General features: G+C 46.1%; 1 protein-coding gene across 1 annotated transcript in view; it reads right to left on the reverse strand.

The window, feature by feature from the left end:
* Positions 1-19167, reverse strand: part of CAPN13 (calpain 13) — a 106441-nt gene that overhangs the window by 41711 nt on the left and 45563 nt on the right. The window contains exons 2-3 of the mRNA XM_087823829.1: positions 7148-7380; positions 807-885 (exon numbers count right to left, since the gene is read on the reverse strand). Coding sequence (XP_087679955.1) covers positions 807-885; positions 7148-7345 — 277 coding nt within the window. The 5' untranslated portion in view covers positions 7346-7380. The remainder of the gene's footprint in view (positions 1-806; positions 886-7147; positions 7381-19167) is intronic.

Genomic DNA, 19167 nt, shown 5'->3' on the forward strand with positions numbered 1-19167 from the left:
TTCCATCAGGTGAAGTCCAAGTGCAGGCATAACTTATAAGCTGACATTTTAAGGATATAGAGTTTGTTCTCAGAAGAGTTGCTGCCCAATTTTGCTGTCTCCCAACTCCCTGTCCACTGTCCCCTCCCAGCCAGTTCCGCCCCTCCACTCCTGGGCTTCTGGAGGTTCCTCTTGATCATTCCTGATACCGCCCAGGGGCCTCCTTCAAGGCAAGCCCTCCTCTCCCCTGTCCACACTGCTCAGCTCTTAGCAACAACTCTGCCCCATGGCTGTCTGATAGGTGGGAAGGAGTCAAACAGCCCTGGATTCAAACCCAACTCTGTCACCTACCGCTATGTGACATGAAGAAAATTATTATACCTCTTGGACCCTTTGTTTCCACATATACCTATAGAGTGGGGATGTTACAAGTCGTAAAGGAAACAGCACATGCACAGTATCCAGCACAGCCGTTGCAGAAACTCAGTGAACACTTGCTTCCCCTTTCTTGGTCTCTTTCCTTCCATCTTCCTCTCCACTGAGTGTTCACTCTACACCCTGTGTCCATTTTCTCCCTCTCTTCGATAATGCCTCACCCCAAATGGCCCTGCACAATCATTGCCAACACGCAGGCTGCAGAACTGGACGTGGGCAGGCCATGGAACTGTCCACAGTTGCACTGAGGGGGCTAGACTTGCCCTCTCAGCAGCGAGGGCAGAGGCCTGAGGCTCCGGATGGGCACCACCCTCCACCCCTCCCTATCTGGAGGATGACTTTGAGCAGTCTGTCCTGATCCAAGGCCGGAAGAGAAGATGCTGAGTTCTTACCTGCATCTCCTTGTTGGATGTCAAATCTGCTCGCACCTTCCAGGATGAAGTGAGGCTCTGATCTACCCATTAATAAATCCTTAGGAAAGAGGGAGAAAAGCCATGAGCATCTTTCATTCCTCTATGTCCCAGAGTGGTACCCAAGCCATCACTCTCGTTGTCCTTGAGAAGTAGAGGTTAATTCTTAAATAGTGCCTAAAAGTTCCTCTCATTCTTCAGGTTTTATTGCTCTCAGGAAGGAGGATGTCGTGGGGCATATGTGTAACTGACGAGACAAGCAATAAATACGCAAGCACACTGCATGAAGACAGGACATAAATAAGGTCTCAGGATCCTTCTACCAGATACCCGGCCATCCCGGTCCTAACAAGCAGCGTTTTATTAAGAGGTTATAAACAAGAAAAAAAAAATTGGATACATTTACTAGAGGCAACTTTTATAAACATAATAAAGCTGTCCTTGTGGAATGTCCTCTTGGAAGTCAGCATAGGCCTTCTGGGCTCCAGGTTCAAGTGCAGCCAGGTGCTGTGCAGGATGCAGGACGTGCATTGCTCAGATCTTTGTCGGCTCCCTGGCTAACTCACAGACTGGTTCTGGAGGACCCCAGGCCCCTCATCTTGGGTGCTGTTACTCAGTGCCCAGTTCTCCACCTCCAACACTCACAGCGCCTGCTGGCTGCACAAAGGGGTTGCTGGAAGATTCGGCCATGCTGCAATGTCTGGGAGAATTTGGGGAGCTCGCAGCAGACATGAAGTGGTGAGGGTTCCTGAAGGGGCTCCCCAGGCCCTTTGGGGAAACACTGGGCCAAAGGTCTGGCTCCTGCCCCAGCCCTAGCCGCCTCTAGGTTTGCCCCCTGCTAGCAGCCTGTGGGATTTTGCTCAGCACATTCTCCGTGCAGCTCTGCCTGGATTTCCATTGCATACGTTTGCAGAATTTGGTAATTGTGCCTGTATCATTTCTTTTCACATTGACAAATAAGTCCCTGGAGAGCAGGGCTGCAAAGTGGAAATAGATTCATTTGTTCAACAGCCATGAGTGTACAGAGTCCGTGCCTTGTGAGACCTGCCGGCCCTTTGTAAACTATCAGCTTCCTGGTGGAGCTGCCAAGGGCAAGCAAAGGTGTGCATGTTTGTCTGCAAACACTGAGACCCAGCTAGCCGTGAGGGGCAGTTACTCACTGCACCTCCTTCCCCCAGCCTGCCCACAAACAACTGGCTTCTCAGATGGCAGAGAGGTGCACTAGGCCCAGGCCCCAGGGTGGAGACGCCAAGCCCAAACCTCTGCTGTCCCCATGGCTGGGCACGACTTGGGGGTCTTTCCTGACACAAGCAAGTAAGGCAGAAGTCTCTGCAGAGCCATGAAGGCAGCAACTCTTCCAGTTTCAACGGGGCGCTTCAAGGACTTTAAATGTCCCCTCCCCTTCTACTGGAAAGGAAGTAAAGGTCCCAGTGGAGGCCTGCTGTCAGTGAGCAGATGCTAGACCCTCCATTCATGGGAACTGAGAAAGAGGCTGGAGGCCATGCAGTTATTGGACCAGGAACTAAGTCAAGGTTGCTCAGCTTTCTCGACCCACCCCCAGGGCAGCTCTTTTTCACTGTTTTTTCCTGATTCCCCCCAGTAATGGGCAGAGGAGAGATGTGTGTGTGTGCTTGAGAGTCGGGTCAGGCAGACCTGGTGTGGAATCCTGCTCTGCATTGCTCCCTGGGTGACCCCGAGCGACTTCCTTTCCTTTGCAGAGCCTCAGTTTCCTCGTGTGTAAAATGGGAGACTCCAATGATAAAGTGATCGAGGCACTGGCTGCTGTTATCAAACCCTTGCTGAGGGCTAGGTGCTTTATTCCCGGACTGCCTCCCAGCAGGCCTGCAAAGCAAGAGCCCTTCCATTTTACAAATGAGGAAGGAAGTAAAATATTTAGCACAGCGCCTGGCAGAGTATATGTTCAATAAATATTGATTCCCTCCTTCTGCAGTATTTGCAAAATTAAAAAAGTCATATTCATAGACAAACCCAGAACCTCAAGTCCATTCATTATTAAACAACATAGAATAAAAACATGAATTAAGTAGTCGACTCACAGATGTTAGAAAGAAAAAGACAAAAAGAGCCTGGCAAATATAGGAGGAAAGAAGTGATAAAAGAGCACAATTAGTGAATTATAAAACAGAAAAATCAATAGAGCAAGTAAATTGTTCTGTTTGGAGAGAAGGCTTGCGCAGACCCAACCTTTGGCAAATGTGGTAGAGAAATCCAAAAAAAAGCAGTAAAAATGGGGCTTTAGCAATATATAAGCATGATGTAAGATTCTATACTAATCCATTTAAAAGTACTAATGATTTTCTGATGAAAATTAATATTGCCCCAAACCATTCAAGTTAGTACCTAACCTGAAAAGATCGATAACCTTGGAACACCTCCCTAACATCTCTGTAAAGGCCGAATGGAAGGCCTGAGAACCAGGGGAGCAGATGGGGTAATTCACCATGATTTGCCTGCTGGGTTGTCTCAAGCTTTCAGGGAATAGACAATTCCAGTGTCGCTTATAGCTTCAGTGTTAAAAAAAAAAAAAAAAGGGGGGGGGGGGAGAATTCTGCCACCATTTATTCTAAGAAGCCAGCATAGCCTGGAGGCCTAACCGGAGAGAGAAAACACAGAAGCACACACATACTAGACTGATCTCACATATGAAAACACATGGAACAAAATCCCCAGCCAATGAATCTGCAATAAATGGTAGGACTAACCCACTATCAAATAGGGTTTTCAATAGACATTCAGGACTCCTGGGTGGTTTCATATCAGGATATCTCATAATGTAAAATAATATTTACATGGGCAAGACAGGAGACCATTTATACCGTCCCATGAAGGCATCTGATAAATGCACAACTTCCTCTGATTTACCCAAGTAATAAAAATTGAAATTTAAAAACCAAATGTTAGCTAATTAGGTGAATCTGTGCGAGTGTCTGCAGGTGATGTCAGCATGTGAGCTGGTGGACTCAGTAAAGCAACTGCCCTCCCCAGTGTGGATGAGCCTCGTCCAGTTCATAGAAAACAGAACAAAAGGGAAGGGAAGGGAGAGTTTGCCCTTCTCTGGCTGACAGCTGCGTGGGACATGCATGCTCTCCTGTCCCCAGATTGGGAATGACACTGTCTGCTCCCCTGGTTCTCGGGCCTTCCTTCTCAGGCTAAGCTACACCACTGGCTTGGCTGGGTCTCCAGCTTGCAGATGGCAGATGTGGGACTTCTTAGCCTCCATAATCATGTGAGCCGATTCGTCATAGTAAATCTCTCCACAGGATGTATCGATCTATTTCCCATTAGTTATATGCCATAGGACACATATACCTCCTATTGGTCTCTTTCTCTGGAGAACCCTGACTAATACAGAAGCCATCATCAATAATCAAACTAAATATTCTTAGGAACTTAGTTCTGAGCTGTGGAGCTCTGTCTCAATGCAAAGTTCGGGTCAATCTCTGTTCTATTAGGTATGACAGAAACTCATGTAAAGCAAGAGCCCCTGGAATCTTAGAAAATACCCTCTCTGGAGTGGCACCAAAGCCAGCACCCTCTGGCATCATTTCTGGAGCACTCTCTTCCAATATGACATCATTTGGTCTATTTTCAACAGCGATCCCTGCCTTCTTTTCCAAGGCTGCTCCTGCAAGAGGGAACGCCAGGTTTGGCACATTGACATTAGAAACAGGCCCTTTCAGCGGGTGGCCAGGGTTCAGGCTGGGCCAGGTGGCAGCGTGACTCCCTCTTCTATTTTTGCTACAGAGATTGGCTTTATTGGCATCAAAGTTCTTTGGCTCAACGGCAACTGGCTGTTGGCACGTTCACTTTCTGTCGCCTTCTGTTACTTGTTGCTTTTACAACCTACACTCATAGCTCCACTTTGTTAACCCTTTCGTTTTGGGAAGAATTCAGTTTGGTTCCAAGGTGAATCATTTCTAGTGAAGGATCCTTCTAGACACTCTGCTCTGGCTCCTGGGAAGAAGAAAGCTGTTGCCTGGGCAGGCGATGCTGCGTTCTGGGATGGCTCGGGCCAGAATCCACAGTGGGGCTGGGTGCTGAGCTCCAAGCACCCATCAGACAATATGGTTTGGGCCCATAGCCCATTCTTCAGTTAAGAAGTGAAATGTTTTTCAGTAAAGAATGGGGAAAAGGGTGAAATTTTAATCCGTCATTCTGACATACATTGGTGACTCTGCTGTGCTCTCCAATAAGGTATCTTAAATTAAATTAATTTAAATGGAAGAAAAGGAAAACTTCAGAACCTCGGTCACACAACCCACATTCCAAGTGCTCAGGAGCCACATGTGACTAGTGGCTGCTGTACTGCCATGGCAATGAAATGAAATGTTATATGTAAAGTGCTTAGATTAACACCTAGCAGTTGTACACACTTAAGAAATGGGATTTATTATTATAACCCATGAAATAAAAAGAACAAAGGAGACAAAGTAAAAGAAGACACATGGAAAGCTCTAGAAAGTACTACACAAATCTAAGTACTGCCAGTTGCGATAAGGGACATAAAGACCTATGACATATTCACATATACATTTTAAAAGAGGTGCTGGAATTAAAAATGAGCCCCTGGAAGAGGAGGAATAGTACTGGACTGCATTTGGCCCCTAGTGCCTCTATTTCAGGTTCCTGGCATGATTCTGTGTAAGCCATTTCACTCTTGTTTGCCTAAGTTTCTCCTTGAACCCAAAAGACACCACAAGTTGAGATGCTGCTGGAATTAATATGATGAGAAACTCTCAATCTCTTCTAAATAGATGTTATAAATTCTTAAACACTATAAATATGGTCTCACATCTATTGCCTAGCACCTTATGAAAAAAGAAAAAACACTTTCAAAAATAATCTCAGTCTGTGAAAATAACCAATGGCAAAAACATTTAACCCTTCCAAACTTCAGGCAGAGTTCTCTGTTCAGTTGTCCTTAGGAGGCAGAAGAGAGTCACTGTTGGGCACTTGTCACCTCTGATTGGGAAGGTGGATCCTAGAAAGCTGGAGCACCCTGTCTTTCCTTTTTTTAAATGTTTCTATTGATTTCAGAGAGAAGAAGGGAGAGGGAGAGAGAGAGAGAAACATCAGTGATGAGAGAAAGTCATTGATCGGCTGCCTCTGGTACTGCGCCCTACTGGGGATTGAGCCTGCAACCCGGGCATGTGCCCTAACCAGGAATTGAACCGCGATCTGGTTCACAGGTTCCCCTGTCTTTCTTAAAGCAGCACCCAAGCCCCACCTGATCCCCACGAACCTTCTCCTTCCCCAAGGCTTCAAGTCTGTCCTGAGTTAGGGCAAGAGCTGGCACCTTCAGCATTCTGTGTCTTTTTCTGTGTCACCAGAAAATGCCTTTTCTGTATGACCTAACTTGACTTTACTGAAAGAGTTCAGTAAAGTGCTTGCATTTAGTAAGTACTCAGTTATTCTTGCTGATATTATAATCGTTAGCTTACTAGACATTCTATTATTTTCTCTTGTTTCAGGTTCCACCGGCTGCTTTTGGAAGCATGAACAGGGGATCTGAGCATCAGGGCACTCAAAGGGGTCCTTACCTGGGTCTTTCTCATCCACAGTAGCCCTGATGAGATAATGAAAATGTTAAGTGGGCTGAGAAATGTCCTCTGGAGCTTCATGCCCTGAAACTGAGATGGTTCTAGAAAAACCAACAGGGCTCCCCTTGCTGCAAGTTGGAGTTAGTGACCATGTGCTAGGGTAAGGGACTCAGAAGAGTGGGAATGTTGCCCTGAAATATCTTCCTAATTTTACAGTTGATGTCTGAGAGTCTTTTGTAGGTGATCAGGCCTTTGCAAGATTGGAAATACAAATAAAAGTGAGAGAAGGAAGTCAATTATTTAAATTCATCCTATTGTATAAGTGACTGACATGGTATCTTCCCTTTGAGTCAATTCTAACAGAAAAAAAGGGAAAGAAAATAAAGACAGTGGTACCCAAACAGAATAAAGTGTGGTGACAGACAGGCTCACTTATGGAGACAGAAGAGACCCCAGCGACCAACTACCACACTCTTCATACCTTTCTTCTCATGTCACCTAGTGACGTGTTCAGTGCTAGAGCTGGGCTAGACCTCATGGCTCCTGGTTCCTGATACAGGGTCTTTCCATCCCACTGAGGATGCAACACTGTGGCTCAGGGTCCGCATGAATTTCACTCTCCTTCCAGTTTGGTTTGGGTCCCCAGCCCCCGGCAAACCAGGTCTCAGGCCGGCCCACCCTCTTTTCAGTGGGGGGGGGGGGGGGACTGCAGGAGGCTCAGAGGGCCCAGGAGCTGGGTTTGTGCCTGAGGGACTCACTCACCTTTGGGCGCTTCCATTGCAGGCTGGAGAAGCGTCTTCCCTGGAGCAGCTGTGGGCCTATGGAAGAAATCTCGGCGGGGAATATCTCATCCTCAAACAGGAGGCCTCGGCTTAGACAATAATCCCGCAAGGAGTTGAAGTCCTGGTCCTTGAACCTGATGACTTGGGTCTTGGATAGAGCCTCCTGATTGTGTGCCATGACTCTCCTTGGAAGACCTCCAATGTCTTTTCCTTCTGGGGAGAAAAAAAGATATTTTTAGGGATGAAGTGGGTCAAGTCCTTCACATCATTGGATGTGAGCCCTGAAGGGGTACTTGGATGTCCACCCCCCACCCACTTACAAGTGAGGGGACTGAGACTTAGATCAGTGCTGTCCTTGGTGACACAGCCAGTTAGTACATGAGCCCAGACTTGAACCCAGTCATTCTTCCTCTTGGTTCAGTCTTCAATCCGCTGTACCAAACAGCCTCTCAGTGTGCTCTATGTGCACCAGAGACTATGGGGTATTTGCACATTAATGAATATTTATTGAGTCCTGACCTTGTGCCAAGCGTTTCTCTGAATGCTGGCAATCCAAAGAAAATACAACATGATCTTCACCCTCCAGGCCCTCAAATCAAGTGGGGAAGACAGATTAGACATTTCAACAACAACATTCAACATTCTATCATTCAGCAGAAACTGTCTAATTAAAAATGTGTACAAAGCCCTGTCGACAGGGAGGAGCTATGAACTGGCAAGGAGAGTCTGGGAGGACTCTCCCACAGGCAGCGACCTTTGCATTGCGCCTTGAAGGAAGAAGAATTTGCCAGGTAGAGAAATGGTAGGTATTAAAACCAAGTCCCTCTAGATGCCCTGAGTAGCAAGTGCAAGGAGGCTCAGGAGTTGGATTGTAAAGGTCACGGGTGTTAGAGGAAATTGGAGGGGCCGGAGGGTCACTGGGGTAGGGGCTGGGGATAGGGAGTGTTGGCAGAGATGGCCAGGAAGGTACGTGGGTATTAGTGCATGTAGACTCAGGGAAAGCTCCTGGCCTGAAAATCAACATCTGTAAGCAGAGAGCAGGGAAAGACCTAAGAAAGCGGCTGGTCACTCCAGTCTCACAATTAATTGAGTTTCTTAAGGGAAATTTACATGAGGCATGTCTTGGGTGGCTGCGAGACAAAATGGACCCCTGTGCCAACTGGCAGGCTCCAAAGAATTATACAGGGCAAAGGGGGGACAGTCAGGTACTGGTATGGGTTTGCTACCAGGTACAGGAAATTACATGCTTGACCAGGTCAGGACAACAAGCTGTTCCAGGAGCCAGCTCAAAGCAGGAAGCGGCGGAGCGGTGCTGATTTATATCAGAATGAACATAATCACGGCCAGATAGTGTCTAAGGGAGGTCTGTGGAAAGCAACCTCCCTTATGGCCCGGATTCGGCTTGAGGGATGGACAGTGGTCACGTCATGGAGCAGTAGTCTCCCCCCGCCACAGCTGGAAAGCTGGACAGCTGGACTGAGACACGCTTTCTACCTCGTGAGCACGGTGGGGCCACGAAGCGGTGGGCTGCGATCAGGTGTGCATATAGAATTGTGGAGCAAGCTGGAGGCCACATGGGGGGCTGGGGAGGGACTGGAAGCTGCTGCATTGGTCCGTGGGGGAGAGAGTGTTCGAGCGCTAATAGTGAAAATGGTGGAGAAACAGGTTCCAGAGTCATTTTATAGGTAGAATCAAAGGATTCGATGATGAATTGAATAGGGGAGGGAAAGGAAAAGGCAGTGTGGTGAACATTCCAATGGGTTTTGTTTTTTTTTAGATATGTTTTTATTGATTTATTTTTTTTAGAGAGAGAGGAAAGGAGAGAGAAAGAGATAGAAGCATCTATTGGCTGCCTCCTGCACGCCCTCGCTGGGGATGAGCCCACAACCCAGGCATGGGCCCCGACTGGGAATCGAACCAGGGACCTCTTAGTGCATGGGTTGATGCTCAACCACTGAGCCACAGTGGCCAGGCTCAAAGGGGTTTTGAAGTTTGCTTCCGGCGCTCACCACCTGTTCTGCACCAAGGAGTGAGGATTCAAGCCTGTGAAGTTATTTCCCCACCAGTACGGCTTAATAGTACCAACTTCCCAAGGTTTGTTGTGCTGTTAAGTGACCTAACATACCAGCAGAGTGACTGCCATACAGTAGGCACTCAATAAATGGTGGTGAACTAATTTTGCTAAAGAGATATCAAAGAAGTCTGGTTTTCTGTTGTTGCTGTTGTTTAGGAAGCTATAAAGGTATAACTGGGAAAATAGGCCTCATTTCCTCCATCAGCAAGGCAAGTTGATGTCGATCTGAATTCTGAATCCACGCTTACTAATTGCGGGGCTTGGAAAACCTCCTTTGACCTTAAAGCAGTGCTTTTAAGTTTCTTTGACCAGAGTCTGTCTAAGTGGCACAAAAGACCCCAAGGTCCACATGTCCTATCCATTCCCACTTCACAGTGAAGAAGGAATCAGGTGATGATAAAAAACAAGAGAGGAACGAACATAAATAAACAACTCATAGAAAAAACATGCGAACTCAAAATAACAGCAGTTTCCTTATAGTTAACTTATAATAATAGTGTGCTGCAACTTATTTAAAACGCAAATTCATAGGTAGAATATCATCTGTGAAGTGGCACAGTCCCCACATATTTGCAGGGTATTATGCACACAATTGTCTAGCAAGGGAGGTAAGAATTTATATTTGAACTGTTAGGTTGAACCACATGAAACTGTCATTTTTGTAGGTCAAAAATGGTTGCCTGGAGTCAGTTTCGTATGGTTTAACCTAAGGTAAAAATGGTCGAATATAGGCAATTTCATTTGGTTTAGCCTACTAGGATATTTCAAGGTAGTTCTTGAAAAATATGTCACTATACCTCACCACTCTCTATCGGGTTAAGAGGAGAGCCACAGCAAATAATATAGTGATAAAGCTGAAATAACAGTAAGGTGTCATTTAAGAGCAGGAAAACAGTAATAGGTTTGATTGTCGACTCAAGGCAAAGGCAGCGATGCCCGGTGATGGAGAGTTGTAAAAATTTTGGGTCTTCAAACTATGCACATGCCTGGGACCTGTGGAGCCAACACAGCATTGCCAAGCCACCCGCCTCTCAGCGAAATATTAGATGAGTGTATGCAATATACTCCAGCAATGAGCTCATTTTAGCTTACGAAAACCAAATAGTAGTTCCCCTTAATTACACAATTACGGGACTGCTAGGAAGCAGCCCTTAATTGTACATAAAAATGAGCCTAAAGAATTTGGCTGGACTTCTCCATCAGAATCTTGCAAAGGCCCTACGTTTGGAGATCAGTTCCCAGGCCTTCGGCTGGGCCCTGACTGCCTGCTGACTTTAGGAACTGGCTGGCTCCAGGAATCCCATTTTAAGACTCACTTTCCAGCCCAGCTGGGCGTGGCTCAGCGGTTGAGCATTGACCTAGGATCCAGGCAATCAGGGTTCGATTCCCAGTCAGGGCACATGCCCGGGTTGTGGGCTCGATCCCCAGTTGGGGGTGTGCAGGAGGCAGCCGATCAATGACTCTTTCATCATTGATGTTTCTATCTCTCTCTCTCTCCCCCTCTCCTCTCCTCTCTCTGAAACCAATAAAGATATATTTTTTTAAAAAAAGACTCACTTTCCACATTTGTAACATGGAGGTGGTGATAATATGCATGACGTAAAGTTGTGAGACTCAGGTGAAACCATGCTTGTCGAATACTTAGCACTGTGACTAGTAAAGAGAAAGCGATCAATAATGATGGTTATTAGTATGATTATCACCATTTTGACAAGAGGACTGTGCAGAAGCCCCCCTCTCTAACATGAGGACTTGCTCTTATGAATGACAGGCTGGGCCCAGGGGGTCTGCAGGGGTGAGGGCCAGGGCTGAGGCAGATCCACGCTCTCAGCTCTGCTGTGGCTCTTCACCCACTGAGCGCCCGGGTGGACGGAGAAGGGCTCTGGGGGGCACGGCAGGCCCAGGTGTCTGCTCTGGAGGGGGAAGAATCTTGATGAGGAAAGAGAAGGCAGGAAGGAAGGGGAGCCCCCCACACCTCACGCCTACCAGGTTCACCTTTCTCTCTGAATTCCTTATGGCTTTGTCAAGGAACAAGCCATAGATTCACTTAACAATTTTTTTTTAATTTTTCAATTACAGTTGGCATTCAATACTATTTTACATTAGCTTCAGGTGTATAGCATAGTGGCTAGACATTTATATAATTTACAAAGTATTCTCCCCGATAAGTCTAGTACCCATCTGGCACCACACGTAGCTGTGACAATATTATTGGCCATGTTCCCTGTGCTGCACTTGGCATCCTCGTGACTGTTCTGCAGCTACCAGTCTGTACTTCTTAATCCCTTCACCTTTTCCACCCCGGCGCCCCGGCCCCTCCTCCCTGGCAACCGTCAGTCTGTTCTCCAGGTCCGTGCAGACTCACTTTCTCAGGGGGCAGGATCTACAGAACCTGACATTTCACTTTTGTGTGCAGCAGAAAAGACAAACCAATCTTCCTGCCTATCACTTTGGGGAGGGCTTTCTGGCTTATGTCTTTTCTTCTCTATTCTACTTGCCTCACTTTGCAAGATAAAAAAGGCAGAAGACTCAGCTGCCTTCATAAAAAAAGAGAGCTGGAAGGTCTACCTGATATTCAGGATAAACATCTATCTTGCTGCTGGGTTATCTTTTGTGTCGAGCAAGAAAAACGGCACAGGAAGAACTAAAAAAAAAAATGGCAAAAAGAGTTGATAAAAAGATCTTAATGCGAGAAGCTGCGTGAACTAATGAATCAAGACTCAGAGCTCGGACGGGAGGCAGGGAAGAGGCGAGCTGCAGGCCCTGCAGCTTGTTCCCCCTCGGTGTCGATGAAATGAGTTTGAGTCAGTCCTTCCCTGTGTCTTCTGCTGAGTTGGGTGACTTTCTTAGTCTGCTTGGGCTGCAAAAAATACAACAGACTGGGAACTTAAACGAAAGACATGTATTTCCTGGCAAATCCGGAAGCTGAAAGTCTAAGATCATGATGCCAGCATGGTCAGGCTTTGGTGAGGACTCTCTTCCTGGCTGACAGACAGCCTCCTTCTCACTGTGTCCCCACATGGCAGAGAGACTGAGAGTTTTTCTCTTTCTCTTCTTATAACAACAAAAAATTTTTTTCAAAGAAAAATTTGGAGGACTTACTCCAAACCTGACTACATTACTTATTATAAAGCTATAGTATTGGCAGGAATATAGATCAATAGAGATCTATAGACAAATAGAACAATGGAGCAGAGTAGAGAATCCAGAAATGGATGGAAACATATATGGTCAATTAATTTTGGCAAAATTTCCAGTGCAACTCAATGGGAATAGAAATGTCTTTCAGAAAATGATACTGATCAACAAGGTATCTAGATGGAAAACAAACAAACACACAAGAACCCTTACATACTATACACAAAAATCAAGTGAAAAGATTACAAACCTAGAAATAAAAATATTAAACACTTTTAGAAGAAAACACAGGAGAAAGTGCTTACAAACTTGGGGTAGATAAATTTGTAACTCATATATCAAAGGACGTGTATCCAGCCCAGCCGGGTATGGTTCAGTGGTTGAACGTCGACCTAGGATCCAGGCGATTGGGTTTGATTCCCGGTCAGGACACATGCCCGGGTTGCAGGCTCGATCCCCAGTCGGGGCATGCAGGAGGCAGCTGATCAATGACTCTCTCATCATTGATGTTTCTATCTCTCTCTCCCTCTCCTCTCCTCTCTCTGAAATCAATAAAGATATATATTTTTTAAAAAAGGACATGTATCCAGAATATACAAAGAACCCCTATACATCAATAATAGAAAGATAACTCACTAAATGGCTGAAGATTTGAATTTAACAAAAAACATAAAAATAAGCAATAACCATGCCTATTTTTAAATGTAATTACATAAAAATAGGCAACATGAAAACTGAAACGTTCATATTATTGGTGGATATGTAAAATGGTACAACCACTGAGTAGACAGAGTTTTTAGGTTTAGGGTATGCACACACTCAACCTCTCTAAACATGCCAAACTATTTTCCAAGGTTGTGCCGAGTTTTAATCTCAATAGCAATGCAAAAGAGTTCGCTGTGCTATATGTCTTCACTAACACTTGGTATTGGCAGGCTCCTTATTTGTACCCATCTGGTGGGAGTAAAGCGGCAACTCCCTGCAATCCTAACTTATGTTTCCCTGATTACTGTTAAGACAGAGCATCTTTCAGTATGTTCACTCTTCATTTATATTCCCTCTTCTGCAAAATGAATTTTCAGATCTTATGCCCATTTGTCTATTGGGTTGTCTTTTTCTTATTGACTTGTAGAAATTCTTTATTTACTCTGGATAGTCATCTTTTGTTGGTCATATGTGTGGCAAAAACCTTCTTTATGCTTCCTTGACAGTGCCTTTGATGAACACAGATAGTCTTCACTTTATACAAATATAAATGTGTTATGAATATTTGCTTGGAAGCTTAAGTTTTCTAAATTGAGCCAAGTGTTAATTCTTATGGGAACTTAATATAAGAAGCTTAGTGAGAGATTCTCTTTTTAAGCCCAGAAGTTTATTTGTCATTAACCACATTAATTCTCCCAAAGCCCTGACCTTTAAACATTTTTGTAGCTCTATAGTACTTTTAAGAAGTGCAATATCCATAGCAAAATTCTGAAATGTACTTGCAAAGAAATACTATGAGTACTCAGGAAATAAGGTTCATATTTCTAGAAGCAAATATAGCCTTACCCAAACCAACTACTTAACTTGCCCTATTTCTGTTTTTTGTTTGTTTATTTGTTTTTTCTTCCAAAAATAGAGTTCTTATTTTGAAGGAACAGAGAATGCCATATAGATTTATATGGTGATACGTGTTTTTATGTGTATACATATGTGTGTGTGTGTGTATACTAACATATATTATATAGGATATATTATTTATTTCATACAAATAACATATCTTGATTTTTTTAAAAGTAGTTGATACACTCCCCCTTTATTCCTTATGTATAAGATGGTGAAACCAGGCTGGACTGGGCAGACTGCATCCTATAATATTATAAAGCACAGAAGTACAGTGTATAGAGTACAGTAAACAGAATTCACAGTTTGAACCATAGGTTACTGATGAATGATTCTGGATTATCTTGGAATTATTATACTGTAATAGCCACAGGACTCTATTCCTTGTCCTGTCCTGTTTAACATCTTTATCTTGGTCCTGGATGAAGATGTTGAAATGAAAATGAAGATACTTTTCAATCCTTTCATCATTTTTAATGACAGAAAGAAAGGAAGGACAATTAACCAAGCAGATGGCAAAATCAAAATTCACAAAGATCTCAAAACCAAAATGATGGAATTTAACCAAGGAAACTATAAATCTGTGTTCACATTTAAAAGTTAACTGTGCAAGTAAATAGTGAGTCTGCCTTGGCTAAATTTCATTTCAAAAATATTTTGCATGGCCTACTTGACTTCCCATTTTAAATGAGGCAATGCAGTAAAAGATCTGGCACAATCTGAATAGCAGCAAGGTGTTGCCCTGGACAGGGTAGCTCCATCCCCGGTATAAAGACGCTCTTGACCCCACATGGACATCTAGTCCACTGTGGTCAGTTCTGGGGGCTGAATTTCAAGAGGCACATCAACACTATGAACGGTACCCAAAGAAGGCTGTTAGAGTGGCATGGGGCACCTGGCCAGGGAACAGACTGCTCGCAAGCAGGGTTTCCTGGTACACAGTTATAGTCTGTCTACTTGGAAAAGGTGGTGACTTTAATTGGCACAAACATTACTTATTAAACACACCAGGAACCTAGATATAACTTCCTGGGAATTTGTAAATCTAGAAATGTTTAATAAGATAAAGACAGACTGATACCCAGCCCCGGAGTCCTGTCTCCCAGCCCTCCAGGATAACCCTTGTCTGAGAGAGCAGAGAGTTAACTACTTCTGGTCCCCACAACTAGGCTCCCTTTGCTGCTTCTCTAACCCCCAAGGTTTGCCCTTGTTTGGGGAACTAAGCTTTGCCTTATCCCTTAAAACAAACAAACAAACAAAAAACAAAAACATCATGGAATGGTGATCAAGAGCATGTGCCATCTGGTTGAAACTGTGACTTGAATTCAGATGTTGCTTAGTAACCAAATGATCTTGAACAGTGACCTTAATATCTCTGAGCCTCCTTTCCTCACATATAAATTGGGCCGGGTAGTGGTAATACAACCAGCCTCGAAACACTAGGTGGATATCAAACGAAAAGATTCTTGTAAAGCGCTTGGCATGGGACATAGTAAAAGCTACGTGGTAGGTCTTGTAACCATTACCCTGTCAGAGTCTCCCCAGGTGGCCTGACCTTGAACTTAAGCCCAGTAGCTGGGGCCCTGCAACGGGAGGTGAGCACCCCAGGCATCGGCTAGTAGAGTTGTGTTCAATATAGTAGCCACCAGCCACCTACTGAACACTTGAAATACAGCAAGAGCAACTATGGAACTGGATTTAAAATTTTACTTCATTTTAATTAATTTCCATTGATATTTAAATATCCACACTGCTAGTGGCTGCCTTATTGGACAAAGCTGAGGAACAGAGCTGCCAATGCGACGAATGACCGTAACCAAGGAGGGCATGCACACTCTCCAATGAGACAGTCAAGCAGAGGTTGGGTGATTATAAAAAGGGGTCCAAAGGCATCCTTAAAGTGGGCAGGCCCCTTCCAACTTCCACCTGCAGGCGTTCTCTCCACTCAATTGCTTTTCTTCAACGTCGTATTTTTGCCACCAACCCACCCAGTCACTTTTTGCCAGTGATGTGATGGGACCGGGACAGCCGCTCCCCAACCTCACAGTGGCAGGCGGTGGGCCTGCCGGGTGCTCAGGATGAGCTTAGCACATGCCAGTGACAAAGGCCGATTCTGTCCGCACTTCGTTTCCATCAGCTGGGAGACGGGAGCAGCGTTGAGCTGCTCCCTGCCCAGGAGTGGTGTTCCCAGCTCTCTCCTGGCTGGTGTTTTTCAGAACAATGGAAATAAATCTGGTGTAATGTAGCAGAACACGACAAGGGACGGTTTTCCCCTTAACAAATACTCATTTGAAACGGTGCCCAAGCCCTGCACGAGGAGCGATCTATTTCCCACAGCGGTGTTCCGGCAAAACCCATTACTAATTCCACAACTCAAATTAAAACTAACAGAGCTTGAAGGCTGGGCCCACACTCTCTTTGCTGACAAGGAGCAGGGGAGGGTGGGGGCAGGGGCCCGCGCACTCGCGTGTGTATGTGTTTAATTACACTGTTTAACACGTCGAGAATAATTTAGCCACCCAAGTGGAGAAAATAAGGCACTTAACTGCTCTCTGGCGGGGAAAAAAAGACCCGTGCAAACCACTTTTAGCTGTGTGCCACCTGGGCACACCTCAGGGCTTGGGGGGAGAGGGAGAGAAAAGGGGACCCAGGGGAAAGAGAGGCAGAGTAAGGCAGAGAGAGGGAAGGGGAGAGGGAAGGGGAGAGGGAGTGGGAAGGAGGGACAGCTTAAGGGAGAGAAGGGGTGAGAGGGAGAGGGAAGGGGAGAGGGAAGAGGAGAGAGGAAGCCCTGGAGGTGGGAAGAGAGAGAAACAGGGAGGACAGGGGAGGAGGGGGAGAGGGGAGGGAGGGAGGAAGAGAGGGAAAGGGAGCTTTCCATATGTGCAAATCTACTGAGAGTTGGGAAGGACACATGGCTGCTTCGCTAGCAAAGCTGGTGTGAGGCGGTGTAAGGGTGAGAATGAACTAAATTTTAGGTTTTTAAAATAGAACTTGATGCCTAGACTAGTGCCTTCCCCAGGTCACTCCCCCACATCAGAACCATCTCAGTGAGTTTCCACACCTTGTGGCTTGAAAGCCATCAGAGAGGTTTGGGGCCCTAGAAAGGCAGGCCTCAGAGGAAGACGGCACAGGGGTCACTTTGCAGAGGGGGAAACGGAGGCTTAAGATCATGGACAAACCTGGAATAGACTCCTGTCCAGCCCCCAGCTTCAAGGCTGGCGATCCTGCCCACAAGCAAACATGTCACTGTCCCCGCCAAGGGGCGTCTTACTCATTAGGGCTGAGAGGGAGCTGAGATCATCTCTAATCCACCTCGGGCCACGGAGAGGGAGGAATGAAAGAAGCCTCCTGCATGGCTTCAGATTTAGGAAGCTTCTCAGATCTGGAACAGGTGCCAGAGAAGTAAGTGCTCAGAACAGAACGACCCATGTCCGGCCAGTGACTCTGGGATCAGCAGTGGGGCCAATTGCCAGGGAGACAAGCAGCCTGGCACAGGAGAGGTTGAAAGCAAACACTACTTCTTGTGGCCCCTAGACAGGGCAACTCCATTCTGCGCTCTCCCTGGTGGCCTCCCCATGCGGACCCAGCCTCTTTGGGGACTCAGAGCCTACGGGAGCTCAGAGACTCAGCTGAGAGGTCCCTCCCAGGAGACCCTGTGGGGTAGGAAAGAGAATGTTTGCCCAGCAGAAAGGAGTCTGAGCTGCCACACTCAAGTTGTGAGCGACTGCTGCTCAACTCTAGCCTCAGTCTCCCTACTTGGAACACCAAGAAGGTTGGACATGCTCCTTTTAAGTGCTTTTCAGCTACATTGTTCTGTGTTTCTAGAACTGAGAATGTGGGTTCTTATGTACCCTTAAATATATTGTTGGGCAGACAATAAAATAGGAACCCAACAGATATATTATCCCTTTCAGTTAAATTTGGGTTCATGCTGTGCAAACACACAAAAAATGAAACTTGTCTTTGCATGGAAAGATCCTCTTCTCCCATCCCCAAAGTTCATTCACTTTTGAAAAGAGGCCTGGGATGTTTGAGGGCACTGTTGATGTGTTCTGAGGACAAGACAGGTGTTCTTTCCAGTGCTATACCTATGTGTCCCAGAAACACAGTAATATTTGAAGTGATCTTGGATTTCTGGGAATGGATTTCTTTTTCCATCCATGAAGAGATGATGTACTGTCCACTTAGCTAATTCAAGATCCCCCTCAAGCAAATTAGGGGGGTTTAGGAAGTTGGGACCTGTCATGTAGCAAATTATGGCGTGGGTCTGAGATACTATTTGTGACCCACACTCCCCAGGCAGCCCAGGCTCCAGACGGCTGACTTCCCAGAGGCATGAATGAGACAGGGCTCAGGCAAGCACTGTGGGTACTGAGTTAGGGCCTTTTTAAAAAAGTTTTTTTGGAAATTGATATCATATTTACATAATTTATTCTTAAAGGATTTCCTCTTGGCCTATCTTCTTAGGCTTTCAATGAAGTGAGACAAAGAGAAATGGAGAAAGTGGATGAGACACAGACAAGGACAGAGAGGCCCAGGCGGGGAGGGGCAGAGAGAGACTGAAAGACAGAGGCAGTCGGTGGGGAGCGCTTGAGGAAGAAAGGGAGGGATGAGAGATGCAGGGAAGGGCAAAATCCACTGACGAAAGGCATCTTCATGCAAGCCCCGCATCCTATGGCGCTGAAATTGTGTCCAAATGTCACGGAGCTTTCTGATGTGAGCCCTCAAGACACTCCTGGAAAACGTGGGAAGGTTGAGACACCCCGCTGGGCTCTTTGAAGCTCCCTCCTGCTAGGATAGGGGTGCGATCCAGGGCACTGTGTCTGTCTGGCCACAGCACAGGGAGAGAAAGGGGCAGGGACACCAGCAGTGGGCTCTGGCGCGGTTATCTCGGGCATCTCAGCCTGTGCCCGGCCATTTCTGGGCATCTCAGCCTGTGGGGCTGCAGAGGCGAGTGGGCAGAGCCCTGCACTGGGAGCCTGGCTCTGGCTCTGCCAGAGGCCCCTGCGCACCCTAGTGTGGGGGTGGCGGGGTGGGGACAGAGCCACAGCAGCACCAGCAGCCTGGCACTTTGGCTAAGGGACACACTCCCTTCTCTGACCAGTTTGGAGACATAGTATGATGCTACGCCCCACGGAGGCCCAGGCCAGCTTACTTGCTCTGAGAATTTTCTGGAAGCAAGT

Source organism: Miniopterus natalensis, chromosome 13 (assembly GCF_054644295.1).
Source record: "Miniopterus natalensis isolate mMinNat1 chromosome 13, mMinNat1.hap1, whole genome shotgun sequence".
NCBI classification, from domain to species: Eukaryota; Metazoa; Chordata; class Mammalia; order Chiroptera; family Miniopteridae; genus Miniopterus; species Miniopterus natalensis.